At 63.7% G+C, this 21,217-nt stretch overlaps 1 protein-coding gene across 1 annotated transcript; it reads right to left on the reverse strand.

Annotated features, from left to right (window-relative positions):
• Nucleotides 1-799: 799 nt before the first annotated feature.
• Nucleotides 800-19,231, reverse strand: COL2A1 (collagen type II alpha 1 chain). The gene is made up of 54 exons (XM_038164407.1): nucleotides 18,949-19,231; nucleotides 16,992-17,192; nucleotides 16,269-16,285; nucleotides 16,062-16,094; nucleotides 15,917-15,949; nucleotides 15,730-15,783; nucleotides 15,471-15,572; nucleotides 15,063-15,140; nucleotides 14,833-14,877; nucleotides 14,697-14,750; nucleotides 14,554-14,607; nucleotides 14,384-14,437; nucleotides 14,236-14,289; nucleotides 14,090-14,143; nucleotides 13,890-13,934; nucleotides 13,732-13,785; nucleotides 13,581-13,625; nucleotides 13,409-13,462; nucleotides 13,231-13,329; nucleotides 13,059-13,103; nucleotides 12,583-12,681; nucleotides 12,182-12,235; nucleotides 11,477-11,584; nucleotides 11,299-11,352; nucleotides 11,111-11,209; nucleotides 10,660-10,713; nucleotides 10,352-10,450; nucleotides 10,215-10,268; nucleotides 10,014-10,067; nucleotides 9,756-9,809; nucleotides 9,596-9,649; nucleotides 9,463-9,507; nucleotides 9,099-9,197; nucleotides 8,905-9,012; nucleotides 8,763-8,816; nucleotides 8,499-8,552; nucleotides 7,785-7,838; nucleotides 7,648-7,701; nucleotides 7,452-7,559; nucleotides 7,280-7,333; nucleotides 7,141-7,194; nucleotides 6,398-6,559; nucleotides 6,211-6,318; nucleotides 5,685-5,792; nucleotides 5,452-5,505; nucleotides 5,234-5,341; nucleotides 4,838-4,891; nucleotides 4,618-4,725; nucleotides 4,412-4,465; nucleotides 4,188-4,295; nucleotides 3,610-3,898; nucleotides 3,185-3,372; nucleotides 2,356-2,598; nucleotides 800-1,521 (listed from the first exon to the last, which is right to left on the reverse strand). The coding sequence occupies exons 1-54, from the start codon at nucleotides 19,094-19,096 to the stop codon at nucleotides 1,375-1,377; spliced, it is 4,521 nt and encodes a 1,506-aa protein (XP_038020335.1). The 5' UTR covers nucleotides 19,097-19,231; the 3' UTR covers nucleotides 800-1,374.
• Between the last annotated feature and the right edge of the window lie 1,986 nt (nucleotides 19,232-21,217).

The following is a 21,217-nucleotide window of genomic DNA, read 5'->3' on the forward strand; positions in this document are numbered from 1 at the left end:
GTTTTGGTGCTTGGCCACAGCTGCCAGCTGCTGTACTTGAAGCTGGGAGGCTTTAAAACTCAAATTCTGCCCCAAAATGGCTTTTTTAAAAGCTGTTTTTAAAAATCCTTTCGAGTCATAATTTCTCCAAGAGAAGCTTTGCCATCCACAGAGGCAAAAAGAGGAGTTTTGACCCCAAAGGATTGGGGTGAAACTCAGGAATTCCTTGCCCAGGAGCTGCCTGGGGCCTCGTGCAGGAGAGATCTGAGCAGGTTTGGGGCTCTTCGGGGTCACTGGGCTGATTTTTGTCAAGATCATTAAAAAAATCCCATTTCTGAGCTTTTTGCCCGTAACGAACAGCCTGGAGAGGAGAAGAATTTCCATGCGGGATTTTTTTGTGGCACAGCAAGAGGGGAGTCTCCTACTTCCAGTGCTGCAAAACAACCCCAAAATGGAGTTTTTTGCAGGTAAAAAACAGGATAAAATTCGTGGGGAGGAGGGGACAGCCACCCCTTGCCCTGGTGACACCGGGATTGTCCCTAATTATGGGACAGAAATTCCACAATTAAACCTCCTGCTTTTCCAAGAGTTTCTACTTCAAAATTTTTTGCTTTCAAAATTCCCCCCCTTTTTTTTTTGCGGGGGGGGGAAATTTTGCCCCGCCTCTTCCCCCTTAGTTTGAAGTATCCCAACCCAAAAAATGTGCAGTTTTAACCCCAAATGAGGATTTCAATGGGATTTTTTTCCCAACCTAAAGAACTTTATAGTGGTTGAAATGGGGAGGAAATATTTGAATTACTGCAAACACACCCAAATAAAAGAGACTCAACTCAACTTTTACTTTCGACCAAAAGTTTTTTTTTTTTAGATTTTTTTTCATTTTATAACAACAGATGTTAAAAAATACAGACTTGTTTTACAAGAATAGCACCATTTTTTGAGGTTTTTTTTTGTGTGTTTTTTAACTCATATTATACATGAACACTCCTGCTGGGGGGAAAGAGGGAAAATTTGGGGTGAGGAGGGGATTTTTGATACCTGGATTGGTGAAATCCCATTTTTTTCAGGGAAAAAGGGATCACTGACATTCCCACCTCCACCTGACCTCAAAAACAGGTCGTCCAGGAAGAGAATAAATAAATATTAACGGGTTTTTCCTTTGATTCTGGTGTTGGGATGAGGTGGTTGCTCCCTGATTCGGGGTGAGCCCTTTCAGTGCAGAACTTCTCAGCTCCTTTTTGGGGTGGATCCCGTTTTTTGTGTTTTTTTTTTTCTTTTTTTAAGGAATCGGGCCGGGCTTTTTAAAAAAAAACAAACAACAAAAACCAAACCAACAAACAAAAACCACGACAACCAAAAACAAACAACCACACCAAAAAAATCCTTTTTTTTTTTTTACAAGAAGCAGACGGGGCCGAGGTCGACCCCAAACTCCTGCTCGGGTCCCCCAATGTCCATAGGTGCAATGTCCACGATGGGCAGGCGCGAGGTCTTCTGCGAGCGGTACTCGATGACAGTCCTGCCCCACTTCCCCGTGTGTTTCTGAGGGAAAAATGGGCAAAAATGGGGTTATTTCATCTCTTACATCCTCGCCAAACCCTTCAAATCCCAGTTTGAGCCCAAATTTGTCATCAGGCGTAGAGGGACCCCAATTCTTGATGTGTTTTTAAGGAAAAAACGGGTAAAAACGGGGTTATTTAATCTTCTAGAACCTTCCAAAACTCACTTTGAGCCCAAATTTATCATTAGCATGGGAAAAATTGAGTTATTTAATCTTCTAGAACCTTCCAAATCTCAGTTTGAGCCCAAATTTGTCATTAGCATGGGAAAAATGGGGTTATTTAATCCTCCAGAACCTTCCCCATCTCAGTTTGAGCCCAAATTTGTCATCGGGCATAGAGGGGCCCCACTTCTTGGTGTGTTTCTAAGGTAAAAAATGAGTAAAAATGGAAATGGGGTTATTTAATCTTCTAGAACCTTCCCCATCTCTGTTTGCACCCCATTTCATTGTTAAACCCAGAAGGGCCACGTTTCTCAGTGAGTTTCTGGGGGAAAAACACTGGAAAATGGGGTTTGGAGTCCCCATCCCTGCAGCACCCCGGCCAGCTGGAGGTGTGCCCCAAAGCCTGGCCACAGTGGCTCTTGGTGGCAAGATGCTGTCCCCTCACGGGTTGGTGGCTCTTGGTGACAAGATGCTGTCACCTCAGGGGTTGGTGGCACTGGGCGACAAGGTGCTGTCACCTTAGGGGTTGGTGGCACTAGGTGACAAGGTGCTGTCACCTCTCGAGTCGCTCTCTCTGAGCTCCCAGGCTCCTCCCGGCGCTGAGCCCCGCCATTCACGGCTCCTGCCCCATTCCCCTCCCTCCCGGCACGCACCGTGCAGCCGTCCTCCAGCACGCTGTAGGTGAACCTGCTGTTGCCCTCGGCGCGGATCTCGACGTCGTTGGAGCCCTGGATGAGCAGCGCCTTCCTCAGGCTGCCCGACTCCTCGTCCAGGTAGGCCACGCTGTTGCGGCAGTGGTAGGTGACGTTCTGGGAGCCCTCGGTGGACAGCAGCCGCAGGAAGGTCATCTGGATGTTGGCCGTGTTGGGCGCCAGGTCCTCAGCGCCGTAGCTGAACTGCAGGGGGGCGGGAGGCGTTCAGATGGCTTTTTTGGGGGTTTTGGGCTTTTTTGGGGGCAATTTCCAGGGTCTGCCTTCCCAGAGGGGTGTAGCTGTCATGGCCTGATGCCAAGATTTCCATGAAAGTCCCTAAATCAACCGGTTCTGGTACAAAACCCATTGATTTCACCTCGAGGAAGGACATAACTCCAATTTTTTCCATAAAATCCCCTAATCCACCAATATCTGGTCCAAACCCCATCAATTTCACCCCAAAGAAGGACACCTCCCCAGGAGTTCCATAAAGTCCTCTGGATCAACCACTTCTGATCCAAACACCACCTACTTCACCCCAAGGAGGGACATCAACTGCAAGCTTTCAGTAAAATCCCCTAAATTAACCATTTCTGATCCAACAACCACCAATTCCACCCCGAGGATGGACATCAGCTCCAAGATTTCCAGATAACCCTCAAATCACCCAATATCTGACAGAACCACCAAAAATTCCACCCCGAGGATGGACACCAGCTCCAGCTTTCCTGTGAAACTCCATCCCCACCCTTCTCCCTGTTTGTTCTCCGTGCCCATCCCGGACACCCACGTGGAAGCCGCCGTTGATGGTCTCGGCGAACCAGACGTGCTTCTTCTCCTTGGCTTTGCTGCTCCACCAGTTCTTCCTGGGGATGCTGCCGGGGCTGGGGTACACGCACGTCTCCCCCGTGGCCATGTTGCAGAAGACCTTGATGGCATCCAGGGTGCAGCCCTGGTTGGGGTCGATCCAGTAATCGCCTGTGGACGGAGGGCGCGCAGTGAGGGAGGGAGTGACCGCCCGGCCGAGGGGGCAGCGAGGGGGTCAGCACCATCCTTGGTGTCCGGGCAGGGGGTGGAGGGGACGAGGAGGAACAGGGGAACACGGGATGGAGGCAGGGATGGATGCAGGGGGTGGACACGGATGGACACAGATGGGCACAGATGGACACAGCTGGACACAGGGGTGGACACGGGGCCGGAGCCTCTCTCTCTCACCGCTCTTCCAGTCGGGGTGGCAGAGTTTGATGTCTCGGCAGGTCCTGGCCGGGTTCTTGCGGGAGCCCTCGGGGCTGCGGATGCTCTCGATCTGGTTGTTGAGGGCCTTGAGGGTGGCGTCCACCTCGGCGTCGTGCGGCCGCAGCCCCGGCGCCGCCTCGTCCGCCCGCATGTAGCGCCCGGGGTCGGGGCCCTTCTCGGGCTGCCCCAGCCCCGCGAATGCCGACATGTCGATACCGGTGCCGGGGGGCCCGGGGGGGCCGGGCGGGCCGGGGTTCCCGGGGGGACCCTGCGGGAGGGAGGAGCGGTCATGGGGTGACCGGCCGGGGGCTGGATCCCACTGCCCGCAGGATTCCTCTGTCTCCTGCAGGATCCCTTCCCCTCCTGGATCCCTCCCCTCCTGAATCCCTCCTCTCCTGGATCCCTCCTCTCCTGGATCCCTCCTCTCCTGGATCCCTCCTCTCATGGATCCCTCCTCTCCTGGATCCCCTCCTCTCCTGGATCCCTTCCCCTCCTGGATCCCTCCCCTCCTGGATCCCTCCACTCCCGGATCCTGTCTCCCCGCGGTCCCCGCTCACCGCCGGGCCGGGCTCGCCGCTCCTCCCGCGGGGCCCGGGGGGGCCGATGGGTCCGGGCATCCCATTGGAGCCGTCCTTGCCCGAGGGGCCCACGGGGCCGGGGGGACCCTGAAAAACCCCAAAAAGGGCTCAGGGCACAGCAGGGATGAGACCGCCACCCCCAGGTGCGGCACAGGTCCGGGGCGCCTCCTTTCTCCCTTTTCCCCCAAAATTCCAGGACTTACCCTGGGCCCGGAGGGACCCGCGGGCCCGGCAGCGCCCTGGTCTCCAGAAGGACCCTGGGAAGGACGGGAGGATGGAGGAGTTGGGATCCCACGGGAGATGTGGCATTTGGGATTTGGGGTGTGGGGGAGTGGGATTTGGGGTGTGGGGTGTGGGATGTGGGATTTGGGACCTACGGGGGGCTGTGGTCCCAAATCCCAGCACTTACGGGGGGCCCGGGCAACCCCTGGAGCCCGGTGAAGCCCCGGTGCCCCTTCAGGCCGCGCTCGCCAGCCTCGCCCGCCTCGCCTTTGTCACCGCGCGGCCCCTGGGGACCCTGCAAAGGGGACACACAGGTCAGGAGGGGGGTGATCCCAAACCAGGGTGCCAAGCTGCGACCCCAAACTGGGATCCTAGGAATTCCACGATTCCGGGTGGGATTCACTCACCGGCATCCCCCGGGCGCCAGCGGGGCCGGAGGGACCCATGGGACCCTGAGCACCCTGCAGGATAAAGGAGGGCAGTCAAAACCAGCGGGAATGGGATTTGGGATTTCAGGTGTGGGAATGTGGGGTGCGGGATTTGGGATGTGGGATTTAGCGTTCCCAGCTGCCCAGGGTGCGGCAGGTGTTCCCAGTTTTATCTCCTGGGGTCCCCAGCTCATTCCAAGTTCAGCTGCTGGAGCTCCCGGGCAAATCCCAAACCAGGCTCCCAGGAATCCTCAGGAAGATGCTTGGAGCTGCTCCCGGGGCCATTCCCAGATGATCCCAAACAGCTCCGTGCCCCAGATTTGGGATGATTCCCGGCAATTCCCGTCTCCCCCCATCCTGGCGTGTCCCACTCACCGTCTCTCCCCTGTCTCCCTGTTTTCCAGTGGGTCCCACGGGGCCCGGAGCGCCGGGAGCGCCGGGGGCGCCGGGAGCACCCACGGGGCCGGTCTCGCCACGATCGCCCTGGGAACAGGGAATGGGGTCAGGAATTCCGGCTCTGGGATGGGGGCGAGCACAGGCATAATGGGAATTCCCGGGAATTCCAGCACTTGAGGAATCTGGGATGAGCTCACCTTCACTCCTGCAGCCCCATCCCTGCCTGGGGGTCCATCAGAGCCGGGATTTCCCTGGGAAAAGAGGAGGAATTCAGCTTTTGCCTTTGGGATGGGGGGAAAACTCCTTTTTCCAGGCAAAATCCTACAGCGAAAATGTGCTGGGATTTTCTGGGATCAACCTTAAGGCTGTCTCCGCCCAGGGTCAGCCAGGGATCCATCCTGGGTACTCCAGACATTCCTAAGTTTCCTACCTCCCTGCCGGGCTCTCCAGCTGGCCCTGTCAGCCCAGGGGGTCCCACGGGCCCGGGGGGTCCCCGGTCACCGGCAGATCCAGGTGCTCCCTGTTTTCCAGGCTCTCCCTAGAAAAACCAGGAAACCCCCCATGAGTGAGTCCGGGCGGATTGAGGGCAGAAAAGCAGCAGGGAGTCAGGAGAGAGGAGGGAGTTCAAACCCTCCTCGGCCACAAACTTTCCCCAGAGCTCGGGGGGCACAAATTCCCGGTGGGAAAAAGGTAAAAATTTGAATGGAAAATTTGTCACTCCGGTCTGGTGCACGGCCGTGTCAGCGGGGAAAAGCCTGGGGAGATTTTTGGGACTTTTTTTGGCATGGAAAGAGCTGCGATCCCAGCAGCACCGGGATGGGGATGAGCAGCTTCGAGCACTCCCCACCCTCCCGAAATCCTTCTGCGCCACGAAATTGCCTCTGATGAGCTCCCATTTCTTCCCAGACTATGGGATTTTTGGGTTTTTTTTGGGGGTTTTTTAGGGTTTCGCTCACCGAAGGTCCGGGCAGCCCCGGGAACCCGCGCTCGCCGCGCTGCCCCGGCAGCCCCACGATGCCGCGCTGTCCTGCCAGCCCCTGGGGGCCGGGGGGACCGTCCGGACCCTGCGGGGACACAAAGGGGGTCAGCGCCACTCGGGGGCTGGCGGAGGGTCCGGGGGGGGTGTCCCCAAATCCCAAATACCGCGGGGCCGTCCTCGCCGGGCTCGCCCTTCTCGCCGGGGGGGCCGGCGGGGCCCTGCAGCCCCGGGTCCCCTGCTCGGCCCGGGGGTCCCGCGTCGCCCCGGGTGCCCTTGGGGCCGTCCTTGCCCGCGGAGCCGGGGGGGCCGGGGGGGCCGGGGTTACCCTGCAGGAGAGATCGGGGTTAGAGGGAGCTCAGGAGGGGTTTCCACATTCCCGATCCATCCCTGATCCCAGCCCTGGCACTCGGGGACTGGGGAGCGATGGGAATGTCCCTTGGGGAGGGCTGGGTGGTGGCACCCGGGGGTGGCTTTGGTTAGGGGGCATCATGGGGAGCTGCCCGGCCCCCGAAGCTGGGGGTCAGCCATCCTGGCTGATCCCGAGTGGCCCGAGTGATCCCAGAGCTTCCCGAGGGATGCCGACTGTCCCAAAATGAGCTGTTCCCACATGATCCCAGTGTTTCCCCAGTGATCCCAACTGTCCTGAGCGATCCCAGATCTTCCCAAGCAATCCTGGCTGCTCCCAGTGACCCCAGTTCTTCCCAGTGACCCCAGTCCCCCCACAGTGACCTCAGCCCCCCCCAGTGACCTCAGCCCCCCCCAGTGACCCCAGTTGCCCCTGAGTGACCCCAGTTCATCTCAGTGACCCCAGCTGCCCCTGAGTGACCCCAGTTCATCCCAGTGACCCCAGCTGCCCCTGAGTGACCCCAGTTCCCCCCCACAGTGACCCCAGTTGCCCCCAGCTCACGTTGGGGCCGGGGGGTCCGACGCGTCCGGCGGCTCCGGGGAATCCAGTGGCTCCCTGGGGATGGAGGCAAGAGGGGGTCAGACCCCGTCCCTCCCTCCCTCACTCCCCTCCCCCCTCCCCTCCCCCACCCCTGACTCACCGGGGGTCCCTGAGCGCCCCGGGCTCCTTTGGGACCGGTGACACCTGTGGGACCCTGGGAAGAGGCAGAAAACCCATCAGGACAGTCAGGACCTGGAGATTCCCAGGATTCCCGGGATGAGCGATCCCTGCAAGGGCTCAGCCCCAATTCTGGGGGTCTCGGCTGGACCCACCTGCGGTCCAGGAGCCCCGGAGGGACCCTGAGGCCCGGGGGCTCCGGCGTCACCCTTCTGGCCGGGCTCCCCCTGCTCGCCCTTGGCTCCGGGCTGGCCATCGGCGCCCTGGGAAAGAGCCGTGGTCAGTGGGCAGTGGCCACTGGGGACACTGGGGACACTGGGGACACTGGGGTGGACTGGGGACACAACTCACCGGGGGTCCGGCAAATCCGGCAGGGCCGGGGGCTCCGGGCTCTCCGCGCTCTCCCTGGGGGGGAAACGGGGGGAAAATCAAGGGAAAGGGGCAGATGTGGCACTGCCAGCACCAGCGGGGGGACAGGTGGCACTTACGGGGGCACCGCGGGCTCCGGCGGCTCCGGACGGGCCGGGGGGGCCGGACTCGCCCTGGAAAGGAAGGGGGAGTTGAGGGGGATGGGTGGGGTCTGTCCCAGGTGGGGCAGCATGGGGCTGCCCCGGGGATCGGGTGGGATCATCCCCGGGGATCGGGTGGGATCATCCCCGGGGATCAGGTGGGATCAGCCCCGTGGATCGAGTGGGATCTGCCCCAGGGATCAGGTGGGATCTGTCCAGGGGATCAGGTGGGATCATCCCCGGGGATCAGGTGGGATCAGCCCCGTGGATCGGGTGGGATCATCCCCGTGGATCAGGTGGGATCAGCCCCGTGGATCGAGTGGGATCTGCCCCAGGGATCAGGTGGGATCTGTCCCTGGGGATCAGGTGGGATCTGTCCCTGGGGATCAGGTGGGATCATCCCCGGGGATCAGGTGGGATCATCCCCGGGGATCAGGTGGGATCTGTCCCTGGGGATCAGGTGGGATCTGTCCCAGGGATCAGGTGGGATCATCCCCGGGGATCAGGTGGGATCAGCCCCGTGGATCGGGTGGGATCTGCCCCAGGGATCAGGTGGGATCTGTCCAGGGGATCAGGTGGGATCTGTCCCTGGGGATCAGGTGGGATCATCCCCGGGGATCGGGTGGGATCAGCCCTGGGGATCAGGTGGGATCTGTCCCTGTGGGAGCACTGGCGGGGCCACCCCAGTCTCACCTTCTCGCCGTTGGGGCCAGCAGGGCCGGGGGGGCCGATGGGACCGGTCAGACCCTGTGGGGACAGAGGGGACAGTGAGGCCACCGGGGGGCCCTGGGTAGCCACCATGGACATCCCTCACTGACCACCATGAGGAGGAGGCCACGAGGAGTGTGTCTGGCCGGCCACAATGGGCACCCCTGGCTGGCCACCAAGGTCATCCCTGGCCGGCCACCAGGAGTGTCCTTGACTGGCCCCCTCCCGCCCTGTCCCCGTCCCACTCACGCGAGCTCCATCCTTTCCGGGGGCTCCCTCAGGTCCCTTCTCTCCAACGTCTCCCTGCGGGGTGGGACAGGGCCAGCGTGAGCCCAGCTGAGCCCTGGTGGCTCTGGTGGCACCCCGTGACCCTCATGTCCCCATCACTCACCCTGTCCCCCTTGGGACCGGCGATGCCAGCGGCTCCTCTCTCCCCGGGCATCCCCTGCAGCCCCGGGGGTCCCTGGGCGCCGTTGGGGCCGGCGGGGCCGGTGGCCCCCTAAAGCAGCAAAGGGACATTATTGGGGTGTCACCCCCCCCGCGGTGGTGGCACTGCCACCAGCGCTGTCCTCGCCTGTCACCCACCTTGGGTCCGTCGGTGCCGGGGGTGCCGGGGAGGCCGCGGGGCCCCTGCAGGCCCTGGGCGCCGGGAGAGCCGCGCTCGCCGGGGAAGCCACGCTCGCCCTGCGGACAGCGGGGACAGCTCAGCGGGGACACGGGGACACCCGCATGGGTGGCACCGGGGGCGCGGGCAGGTCACTGTCCCACGCTGCCCTGGAGGGACTGGGACAGGAGACAGAACCAGCACGGATCTGGTGGCCCTGGAACCCCCCCGAAGTCCCCACGGGATGAACACGTCCCCTGCTGGGGGGACAGGTGACACTGGGACCCCTCAAAGCCCCCCACAGGGGACACTCTGTGACCCCAACAGGTGACAGGCGTCACTTACCCTGGGACCCACAAGCCCGGGGGCTCCGGCTTCTCCAGGAACGCCCTGTGGGAAGGGGACAAACGGGTTTGGGGTCAGACCTGCAGGATTTGGGGGATCCCGATCCCACCTGGGGGGGGCTGGAGGGTCTCACCTGATCTCCGGGCTTGCCGCTCTCACCGGGGGGACCTGGTGGCCCTGGCAGTCCCTGGGAGGGGACAGGAGCCATGTGAGAACAGTGACAGCAGGACCCTGGGGCTTGGGGTGGCATCACCCCAAACCCCAAACCCCAAACCCCAAGCCTATGAGCTCACCTGGAAGCCGGAGGGGCCGGGGGCTCCTTGCTCTCCCCTCTCCCCCGCCGGGCCCTGTGGGATGGACGCTGCTCAAGGACCACAAAAACCTTTGGGATTTCAGACTTCCCCCACCCCAAGATTTTGGGGATCCCACAAACCCCAGCACCACCAGGCCTGGGGATTTGTGGGTTTTGGGATCCCCCAGCAGATCCAGGGTGGCTTTGGCACAAATCTGGGGTTTTTAGCCCCAGTCTGAGCTCGCCCCGTTGCACTCACAGCAGGTCCTGGGGGTCCGGCAGCTCCGGTCTCTCCGTCCTTGCCAGGAAGTCCCTGAGGAGATGAGAAACCCTACTGAGCCCTAAATCCCATAAATCCTATTCCCCCCTTCCCGTGCCTCAGTTTCCCCCTTTGGGGGCTTTTAGGGTGGAGTGGCACCAAAAGGTGAATTTCTGGGGTTTGTGTGGCAGAAGTCCTCACCCTCAGCCCCGGTGCTCCAGGAAGTCCTTTCTCACCGGCTTTTCCAGGCTCGCCCTAAAAAAAGGATGGAGGATTTGGGGTTCGGGTCCCAGGGAGAATTCCCGGGTATTTTTAGGGGAAAAAGGGTCCTCACTCACATTGGCACCTTTGGGACCAGGGAAGCCCATCACGCCAGGTTGGCCCCGAGCCCCCTGGGGGCCGGGGGGTCCGGGACGTCCATCCTCGCCAGGGGCACCCTGTGGGGACAGCGGGGTCAGTGGGGACAGGGACCGCAAACCCAAACCCACCCCAAACCACCCCCAACCCAAACCCCAAACCCCAAACCCAAACCCCAAACCACCCCAGACCCCAAAACACCCCGACCCAAACCAACCCCGACTCAACCCACCCCCAACCCAAACCAACGCCAACCCCAAACCCAAGCCCCTAGTGGGGTGTTACTTACTGTGGGGCCGACTTTGCCTTGGGGCCCAGCGTCCCCAGGGCGACCCGTGAGACCCTGTGGGGACAAAAAGGGTTTGTGGTGTGGGGGGCATGACCCTACGGCCGTGGGGTGACCCCAAAGGGCACCCCAAAGAGCATGGTGAACAACCCCAAAAGCACCTTGAACAACCCTAAGAGCACCTTATCAACCCAAAACCACCTTATCAACCCCCAAAATCTCCTTAACCACCCCCAAAATCACCTCATTGACCCCAAAAGCACCTTGACCACTGCCAAAACCACCCTTACCAATCCGAAAAGCATGTTAGTGACCCCAAAACCACCTTCACCACCCCCAAAATCAGCTAATTGACCCTAAAAGTGCTTTAACCAGCCCCAAACCCCCCTCATCCATCCCCCAGAACCCACAGGTGCCCCCTGTCCCCGTTTGTGGGGTCACTGCTGTCCCTCACCCTGGCTCCAGGCAGGCCGGGCTCTCCAGGGCGTCCGGGGTCGCCGGTGGCTCCTTTGGGGCCGGCCAGGCCAGCGGGGCCGCGCTCACCCGGGGCCCCCTGGGGAGGATTTGGGGTCAGTTTGGGGGATGGGGGGTCGGTTTGGGGGATTGGGGGTCGGTTTGGGGTTGTCACCCCCACAGTCCCACCTTGGGGCCGGCCAGCCCGTCCTGCCCGGGGAAGCCGCGGTTGCCAGGAGCTCCCTGTGGGGGAAGACGAGGATTTGTGGGGTCAGGGGAGGGTTTTAGGGCCGAGGGAAGGATTTTTGGGATTGGGGCCAGTTTTTTGGGATCAGGGTCGGTGTCTGGGGTCCAGGGCACCACAGACCCTCTCTCCAGGTGGCCCCAAAGGTCCGGCAGCTCCGGGTTCTCCGCGGGCTCCTCTCTTCCCTTCCTCTCCGGCCGGTCCGGGGGCACCCTGGGGTCCTGCGGGGCCCTGAGGATGAGGAGGAAAAGGGGTCACAAGGAGCCTTCATCCCCTCTGGGGACAAAACCCATCCGTGCGAGTCCCGCCCGTGCCCCCCTCGTGTCCCCGCTGGCGCCGGGCGCGGCGGGGCCCCATTGATGGTGCCTAATGAGGCGAGGGGGGAATGTCCCCAAGGGGGGGGAGCGGCCCCTCGGGGGGACACCGAACACTGCGGCCATTGTCCCCCTGTCCCCCGGCCATTGTCCCCCTGTCCCCCGGCCACTGTGCCCCCGCGGGAGGGGGGACGCTGCCCCAAGGGGCCTCGTCAGGGGAACGGCTCGTTAGGGACCGGGAGGCACCGAGGGGAGAGAGGGCCCGGGGATGGACACTGGATGGACACTGGGGTGGGATGGACAGTGGGATGGGATGGACACTGGGATGGACACTGGGGTGGACACTGGATGGAAACTGGATGGACAGTGGGATGGACAGTGGGATGGACAGTGGGGTGGACACTGGATGGACACTGGGATGAGCCATGAGGGGCCGGGGCTGGACACTCCATGGGCAGTGAGGGCCGGGCTGCACCCCTGGCCAGGGGCTCTGCTGTCCCCCAGCCCCACTCACCGTCTCTCCCTTGGGTCCCTGCTCGCCTTTGAATCCCGCGATGCCGGGCTCGCCCTGAGGAGGGGGGACAGTGTTACAGCATCCCCACAGCTGTCCCCACCCCACCCCTGGCCTGGCCTCCAGGTCCTTGTCCCCATCCCATCCCATCCCATCCCATTTCCACCCCCAGTGTTCTCTCAGGGCTCAGGGCCGGGTGACCCTGGGGTGACCCTGGAGTGACCCGGGGGTGACCCGGGGGTGACTTTGGGGAGGGGACATCCAAACGGGAAAGGTGTGAAGGGGCGTGGCCTGGGCCTGAAGGGGCGTGGCCAGCCGCTGGTGGGTGGGCGTGGCGTGGTCAGTGTCGGGGCGCAGTCACTGGGCGCGGCCGGGTCCCCCGGGGGACATCGGAGGTCTCTCACCGTCTGTCCCTTGGGGCCCAGTGGGCCGGTGGCTCCCTGGGGTCCGGGTGGGCCGCGGGGGCCGGGGAATCCTGGAGCGCCGGCGATGCCTGGAGCGCCCTGCGTACACCGGGGGACGTCAGGGACCCCGCCACGGCCCTCAGTGTCCCCAGCGTCACCAGGGTCCCCACTGTCCCCCCCTCTGCCGGCTGTTCCTGTCCTCCAGCAGCTCAAATCCCACCCTGTCCCTGCAGCCCCAGTGTCCCCCAATACCCCACCAGTGTCCCCACACATCTGTCTGTCCCCCGGTGTCCCCCATCCCTGAGTGCCCCACGACCCTCAGGGGACCCGAATGTCCCAAAATCCCAGCGCAGCCCTCGGCACCTGCTCGCCACCCCGGGCCAGTGCCTGTCCCCACAGCCAGGGGCTCACTGGGACAAGCCATCCCTGTCCCTGTCCCCGTCCCCGTCCCCGTCCCCGTCCCCGTCCCCACTCACCGCCGATCCCTTCGCTCCGGGGATGCCATCGGTCCCTGGGTTCCCCTACAAGCAGACCTGGCTGAGCTCCGTGCCTCAGTTTCCCCGGATCCGGCCCCCTCCCCGCCGCTCCCAGCTCAGGGGACAACGCGGGGGGACAAAGCCACCAGGGCGAGGGGACACAGGGACTTACGGGGGCGCCGGCGGGGCCGGGCGAGCCGGGGGTCCCAGATTCCCCGCGGGGCCCCTGGGCACCCTCGGGTCCTCGCGCTCCGGTGGGACCCGCTTCACCCTGGGAGGAGGTGACCAAGAGAGTCAGGGGCGACATCGGGACCCTGCTGTCCCCAGCGGGACCATCCCCGTCCCCTCACCTTGGAGCCGGGGGCGCCGGGGAAGCCGGGGGCTCCTGCGGGGCCGACGGGACCCTGGGGGCGAGAGGAGCGTGAGGGTCCCCCCGGGCCCTGGGGGGCCTTGAGGGACCCCGCTGTCCCCTCCGGGGGGTGACACAAGGGCCGGGGACGCGCCAACCCCCCCTGGACTTACGGGGGGTCCGGCCGGGCCCGGGAGGCCGTCGTTGCCACGAGCGCCCTGGGGGGAGACGGTGCCGGGGTGACCGGGGGGTCCCCAGGGCGGGGGACGGGTCCCCCCTGCCACCCCCAGGTGCCACCGGCGCCGCAGGTGACACCGCACTCACCGCAGCGCCCGAGGGACCCGGGCGTCCTCGCTCTCCGGGCAGCCCTCGGGGACCCTGTGGGGACAGAGGGTGACAGGTGAGGCTCCGGGGGGTGCTGGCCCTCGCCGAGCCCACCCACGCGGCCGTGCCTCAGTTTCCCTCTCGCAGCGCGCACTCACCATGGGGCCGGGGGAGCCGTTCTCGCCCGGGGAGCCGGACTCGCCCTGCGGGGAGGGGACACAGGTGAGCGCGGGGAGGGGACGGTCCCCTGGCGTCAGCAGGACGGCCACCAGAGCCAGGGGACCGCCACCCCCGCGCGGGGACAGCCGCTGCACCCCGGGCAGTGTCCCCAGCCCCGGGGACTGCCACCCCCTCTCACCTTGGCTCCAGGTGCTCCCGCCTCTCCCTTGGCGCCGTCCAGGCCGGGGTAGCCCTGGGGACAGCGACACGGCGGGGGTGTGACAATGACAGAGCCGCTCCGGGGCATGCGGGGGACGCGGGGACAGGGAGGGGACGCGCACTCACCCGGTGGCCTTTGACTCCAGGCAGGCCGGGGGTCCCGGGGAAGCCACGAGCGCCCTGCGGGCAGCGGAGAGGGGAGAGTTGGGGACAGGGAGGGCACAGGGAGGGGACAGCGGTGGCTTCGTGGCGGGGCCACCGGTGCCACGCTCACCTGGGGGCCGGGGGGGCCGCGCTCGCCGGATTTCCCGGGTTTGCCGGTCTCGCCCTGCGGGGAAAAGGAGATTTCTCAGGGGTTGGGGGCACAAAAATGTCACTTTTTGTCCCTTCTCAGCCTGGCTGCAGCGACTGCCACTGCGGCCGAGTGTCACCAACGTCACTCACGTCGTCACCGGGTTTGCCGGGAGGTCCCGGAGGTCCCCGGGGACCCATCGGACCCTGAAAGGGACAAAGAGGTGGCGATGAGCGGCGCTGGGGGCTGGCAGTGCCCGGGTTTGGGGGGTTTGGGGACATTTGGGGACACTCACAGCAGCGCCTGGCTCGCCGGGCTCACCGGGGTTGCCTTGGAATCCTTGGGGACCCTGCGGGGACAAGGTGACATCAGCGGGGGTGGCACCAGCCGGCCCGGACAGGCCGAAATTTGAGGAGGGGGGCGATACTTACCGGGGAGCCGGAGGGGCCGGGGGGGCCGCGGGGTCCCATGGGGCCCTGGGGGGACACAGCGATGTCACACGGGGAGGGGACACCGGCTGGGGACATCCCCGAAGCCACCAAAGACCACCCAAAACTGGGGGTCCTGGAGCGGGGTCCCAAATGGGATCAGTCTGCACGGAGTGGGGAGGGGGTTTGGGGGTAAATGAGGGGGATTTTGGGGGCTTTTGGGGTGACATTACCATGGGTCCCTGCATGACGCCCATCTGAGCCCCTCCAGCCTTCTCGTCGAAGCTTCCTGCCATCTGAGCCGCGAAGTTCTGCCGGGGAAAGGGGGCTCAGCACCCCGGAGACCCCAAAAAACCCCGAATTCCCATCACAACCCCCCCAATTCCCATCAAAATCCCTGCTACTGCACTCAAAACCCACCCAAATTCCCTCAACTCCCCCCAGATTCCCTCAAATCCCAAAATCCCCCTCAAAACCTCCCCAAATCTCTTCAACCCCCCCAAAATCCCCTCCAAATCCCCCTCAGTTCCCACCAGAGCCCCATGAAACCCACCCAAATTCCCCTCAACCCCCTCAAATCTCCTCAATTTCCCCCCAAACCCCCCAAATCCCATCTACCCCCCCCCCCCCCAGATACTCACCCCCCCCAGGCCGGGGGGTCCCGGGGGTCCGGGGGGTCCGGGGGGGCCGGGATTTCCTGGAGTTCCGGGCTCCCCATCCCTGCCCCGGGGGCCGGGGGCGCCCTGGGATGGGGGGAGGGACAAAAAAAGTGATTTTTGGGGGGTTCTCAGCTGATTTTTGGGGTTTTTTGGGGGACGTCACAGAGGATTTTGGGAGGGTCACTCTGGATTTGGGGTATTTGAGGGGGTTCCTTTAGGGATTTTTGGGGGTCCCTCTCACCTTCTCGCCCTTCTCGCCGCGGTCCCCTCGCTGTCCCTGCTCACCTGCGGGGCCCTGCGGGGGGGAGGAACAGGATGGGGGGGGGGGGGTCAGGAGTCCCCTCCCCCCCCTACCCGCCCCTCCCCCGCTCTCCCAAAGCCCCCTCCCCCAAAATTCCTGAGATTTCCCGGCCTGGAGCTGCTCCCACCTGCGGGCCCGGGGGTCCTCGGGGTCCTACGACCTGCAGGGACACAAAATGGGGGGGACATCAGTGCTGGGGGGGTCCCACCCCCTTTTTGGGGTCTGCCAACCCCGCTCCTCCCACCTCAGCCCCTTTTTGGGGTCACACTCACATCTTTGATGTCACCGGGTTCACCTTTCTGTCCCTGGAGAGAGAAGCAAAGGGTGAGACCCCAAAACTGCCCCGAAATTCCTCTCTCTGCCCCCCAGGGATGAGCACAAAACAGCCCCAAAAGCCCCCCAAGGCAAAGCAAAGATGAACCCAGAGACCCCCAAAACCACCCCAAAATTCGGGACAATTGCCCCCCAGATTCACTCACCTTGGGGCCGGGCTTCCCTGTAGGAAAACAAAAAAAAAAAAAAAAAAAAAAAAAAAAAAAAAAAAAAAAAAAAAAGAAAGAAAAATTAATGAGAGGACACAGGAATTTGGGGTGGGGGCAACACGAGGAGGTGGCTCCATCCTGGTTCAGCTGTTGGGCCAAACTGGGGGCACTGGGGGCTCCCCCAAAGCGGGGCCAGCAGCGAGGGGGGCGAGGGGGCTTTTCATGGGGGTTTGGAGGCTTTTTGGGGGTGCTCAACCCTTTAGTCCCCCCCAGCTGGGGCAGGGAAGGGTTAAAAAAAGGCAACTTTGGGGGTTTTGGAGGTTTGGGGGAAGCGGGTTTGGGGTTTTCCTTCATTTTGGGGTGAAGTTCCACAACTGGGAACCCTGCCTGGGGCTTTCTGTGGGGTTTCCATTCATTTTGGGGTGCGTTCCCACAATTTTGGGGGATTTCCACCAAAGCCCTTCTGCCGGGGGAAGGGGGGGGAGCAAAATCCCCTCCCACCACCCTTTCCCTCATTTTTCCTCTGTCTAAAAGCCCCCAAAACCTCCAAATATTCAACCAGGGCTAAAAACCTCGATGATTTTTCCCCTGGGGCAGATTTTTCCCCATCGTTTTGGGGTGAAGTTGCCTTTTCCCCGCGCTGCCGCATGGATGGCGCCATCCATGGCCGGGTAATTTATTTATTGACTCGCTAATGAAGGGAAATAAATAAATTACAACCGCTGGGCTGCTCGGTGGGGCAAATGGGGCAGCACTCTCCGAAGGGGATCTCGGGGCTGGGGCAGTCCCGCAGCTCCTCGCACATGATCTCGTCGCACAGCACCGTCCCCGTGTCGCACACGCAGATCCGGCACGGCTCCGGCTTCCACACGTCCTTGTCGCTGTAGCGGTGCCCGTCCTGCAGGCAGCTGCCAGCCTCGGCTGCGGGGACAGCGCGGGGACAGCGTGGGGACAGCGCGGGGACAGCCAGCAGGGGGGTGGTGGCACTGCCAGGCTGGCTGGGAGCGCGGCGGGGAGGAGGAGGAGGAGGAGGAGGGGGAGGCCGAAGGGGCCCCGCAGCCCCCAGTGAGGGGGGACAGCTTGGGGACAGCCAGCAGGGAGGTGGTGGCACTGCCAGCCCCGTCCTGCAGGCAGCTGCCAGCCTCGGCTGCGGGGACAGCGCGGGGACAGCGCGGGGACACGCGGATAAGGGGGATGGCACTGCCAGCCTCGCCCTGAGCACCAGGAGGAGGAGGAGGAGGAGGAAGGGGAGGCCGAAGGGGCCCCGCAGCCCCCAGTGAGGGGGGACAGCAGCAGGGGGGTGGTGGCACTGCCCGCCCCCTCTGAGCGCCCGAAGGGGACACAGCCCCTAGAGTGACATCCCCCGCCCCCCCGGTCCCCCTCCCGAGTGTCCCCGCAGCTCTGGTGGCACCAGTGTCCCCACGGGCTCGGGGACAAGGGGCCTTGGTGTCCCCAGGCTGAACTCAGGGGTGACCCAGAGGTACCCAGGTGATCTGGAGGGTCCCGGGGGTCCCCCAGGGTCCCCAGGAGGTGCCTCGGGGTCCCCAGGCTGCGCACCGGGGCTCCCAGGTGTCCCCAGGGTCCCTGGAATGTCCCCAGGGTCCCCAGGGATGTCCCCAGGACACGGCCCAGGGCTGCACCCCCATCCCCAGCCGGACCCTGTGACCCCAGCTGGACCTCGCTGTCCCCTGCCTGTCCCCAGCCGGTCCCCTGCCTGTCCCCTCACCAGCCTCACCGCCTGCACCCCCGGCTGTCCCTCTGCCCCCTCACTGTCACCTGCTGCCCCCATGTCCCACCTGTGCCCCTCCGGCCACCTCGAACTGTCCCCTTCCTGTCCCAGGCTGTCCCTGTCTGTCCCTACTGTCCCTAAACTCCGTCCACGCCACACACCTGGACCCCAAACTGTCCCCAGTGTCCCCACCGTGTCCCCCACACACCTTGTGCCATCCTCCAGTTCCCACGCTGTCACTCCCTGCCCCACCTTGTCCCCTGACTGTCCCCCACGCTGTCTCTCCCTGTTCCACTTCATCTCCCGGATGTCCCCAGCTCTCCCCGTGCCCTCCCTCCCTGTCCCCCACTGCTCCTCCGCGCCACCAAGGTTGTCCCACATTTCCCTGACACTTTCCCCGCTGTCCCCCGCTGTCCCCCCTCTCCTCACGCTGCTGTCCCCAGGGCTGCCTCCAAACTTTCCCCCTTTGTCCCCGCGCAGTCCCCGGTGTCCCCACACTCCGCTCTGTCCCCTCCCCGCCACACTGAGACTTTCCTGTATGTCTCACGCTGTCCCCCGATGTCCCCTCGCTGTCCCCAGCCTCCGAGCCGTCCCCCCCGCCGCTCTGAAACTTTCCCTGTCCATCCCAAAGGTCCCCCATTGTCCCCCGATGTCCCCTCGCTGTCCCCATCCTCTTTCCGCTCCGTCTCCCCTCCTGTCCCCATTGTCCCCCGATGTCCCCTCGCTGTCCCCATCCTCTTTCCGCTCCGTCTCCCCTCCTGTCCCCAGTGTCCCCCGATGTCCCCGCGCTGTCCCGTCGCTGTCCCCCCCCCTCCCCTTCTCCAACTTTCCCTCAACGTGTCCCCCTCACCCCCCCGGCCATGCCCCAAAACTTTCCCATCCCTCCCCGCTCTGTCCCCCGCTCTGTCCCCGCTCTGTCCCCTCTGTGTCCCCATCCCCGCCACTCACGGAGGTCCCGGTCCTGCGCGGCGGCGGCGGCGGCGAGGCAGAGGAGGAGGAGGAGCAGGAGCCCGGGCCGGGGGGCGGCTCCGGGGGCCGCGCCGGTGCCCGCGGGGAGCGAGCGGTGCCCGCCGGGGGCCGGGCGGTGTCCGGGCATGGCGAGGCGGCTGCGCCCGATCCGCGCCCGGGGCCGGCAGTGCCCGCTCGGCCCCGCGGCCCCGTTTAAGTCCCGGCCCCGCCGCCCCCCGGAGCTGTAACCCGAGCCGGGCCGGCCCCGCCGGGCCCCCCGGACCTTCCCCCGGTGGCTGCGGACCCTCCCCCGGCCCCCGAGCGGGGCCGGCCCTCCCGAGCCCTCCTCGGGCCCCCCGGGCCCTCCCCCGGCCGCCGGCGGGGCCAGGGCGGGCGGAGGGAGCCGTGCTCGGGGGGGTGTGGGGTTTGGGGGGTGTGGGGTTCGGGGGATGTGGGGTTCGGGGGATGCGGGGTTCGGGGGGATGCGGGGGGTGAGGCGGCGCAGCCCATCCCATTTTCCCATCCCATTTTCCCATCCCATTTTCCCATCCCATCCCATTTTCCCATCCCATTTTTACTCCATCCCATCCCCATCCCATTCCCGGGTCCTGGGAAAATCGGGATGCCCCCGACCCCGCCCCAGGATGGGATGGGACCCCCCCCCACCCCAGCTCCGTCCTCCCCCCCTTCCTGGCGGTGTCCCTCAATCCCCGCCCCCCTCCGGGGCCCCCTCGGGCCCAGCGCGACCCCTCCCCCTTTCGCTGTCCCCATTCCCGGCGGAATTCCCGGCAGCGACTGTGGGATCAACGGGGGCCACGGGGAAACCCCCCCGACCCCAAACCCAGCGCAGCCCCCCCCCAAAACTGCCCAGCCTGGATCGGGGCCCGGGACCATCCCCTCCCCAAAACCCTCCAAAATCCCCCCATAAAACTCCCCCAAAGTTTTGGGAGTTAGGGCGGGATTTGGGGGGGATTTGGGGGGAATTTAAGAGAGTTTTGAGGGAGTTTTGGGGCAGATTCTGGGGGAGATTGGAGGGATTTTTTGGGCGGGGTTTGGGGGGAGTTTTGGGGGTGTTTGGGGGCGATTTGGGGGATTTGGGCGCTGCCAGCCCCAGCAGGTGGAAGAGCGCTCGGCGTGGCCGGATCTGGCCGGGCTCGGGGCCAGCCTTTGGCTGCGGCCGCCGCTTTCCGATGGAACAGAAAAGTTGGGAATGAATCAAAGGGCCGGGGAGGGGCTGCACGACCCCTCCCCAATTTCGGGGGTGGCTCCGCCGCTGTCCCCAGGGTGACAGAGCCGGGACGGGGCCGGGGACGGCTCAAATCCCCCCGTACCCCCCCCACAAACCCCCAAAAACTCCCTCAAAAGCGGGGTGGGCACGGCGGGCTGGGGACATCGCTTCCCGCGGACACGCAGGTGGCACAGGTGGCACAGGTGACACTGGTGACAGCGCTGACAGACGCTGGTGGCACTGGGGGCACTGCTGAAGGTGGCGGGGACAGAGGTAAGGCCGGGCCCCCCAGTTTCCCCCCCCGGTTTTGTCCCTTGGCCCCCCCCCGGTCCCTGGTGGCCTCTCCAGAGCCTGGGGACAGGAGGGGACAGGAGGGGACACCGGGACAGAGGGAAGCAGAGCGGGGGGCGTGGTTTGGGATCGAACCGGCCCAGGGGGTGGCACCGCCCCATTGTCCCCACGGGCTCCTGGTTGTCCCCACCCCGGTGCCGCCACCCGCCAGCGTCACCCGGCCCCGTCCCGATGGATTTGGGACTAAATTTTCCCACCCCAAACGCCCCAAATCCCCCAGTTTAGGCTCAAAATTGCTCTGGGAGCGGAGGGGGAATTAAGTTTTTACCATTTTCCCAATTTCCTCCCATTTTTATCCCTAATTCCCCCCATCTTTATCCCTAATTTCCCCCATTCCTACTCCAATTTTGCCCTATTTTTGTCTCATTTTTGCTGAAATTTTCCTCCATTTCTGCCCCATTTTAGCCTCATTTTAACCCAAATTTTCCCCATTTTCACCTCATATAAACCTCATTTCTGCCCGATTTTTACCCCTTTTAATCCCATTTTCCCCCATTTCCCCTCATTTCTGCTCCTTTTCCACCCCATTTCCCCCAAATTTCCCCCCACTTTTCCCCCAATTTCCCTCTCATTTCCTCCCTTCCCTCCCGATTTTTCCCACTTTCCCAAACCCCCCAGTCCCATGAAAACCCCAAACCCAGAGAGGGAATTCCTTCACAGAGGGAGGGTGAGGCAGGAATTTATTTTTCC

This window comes from Motacilla alba, chromosome 29, assembly GCF_015832195.1.
Source record: "Motacilla alba alba isolate MOTALB_02 chromosome 29, Motacilla_alba_V1.0_pri, whole genome shotgun sequence".
In the NCBI taxonomy this organism is placed as follows: Eukaryota; Metazoa; Chordata; class Aves; order Passeriformes; family Motacillidae; genus Motacilla; species Motacilla alba.

What these genes read in the sequence shown, in the direction of transcription:
- COL2A1 (XM_038164407.1), bottom strand. Translation starts at nt 19,096, where the DNA reads ATGCCCGGACACCGCCCGGCCCCCGGCGGGCACCGCTCGCTCCCCGCG. An exon ending in ACGGGCTGGCCGGCCCCAAG is followed by an intron (nt 11,210 to 11,298) that starts GTGGGACTGTGG and finishes AATCCTCCCCAG; the next exon opens with GGGGCCCCGGGTGAGCGCGG. An exon ending in CTGGCCCCAACGGCGAGAAG is followed by an intron (nt 7,839 to 8,498) that starts GTGAGACTGGGG and finishes CTTCCTTTCCAG; the next exon opens with GGCGAGTCCGGCCCCCCCGG.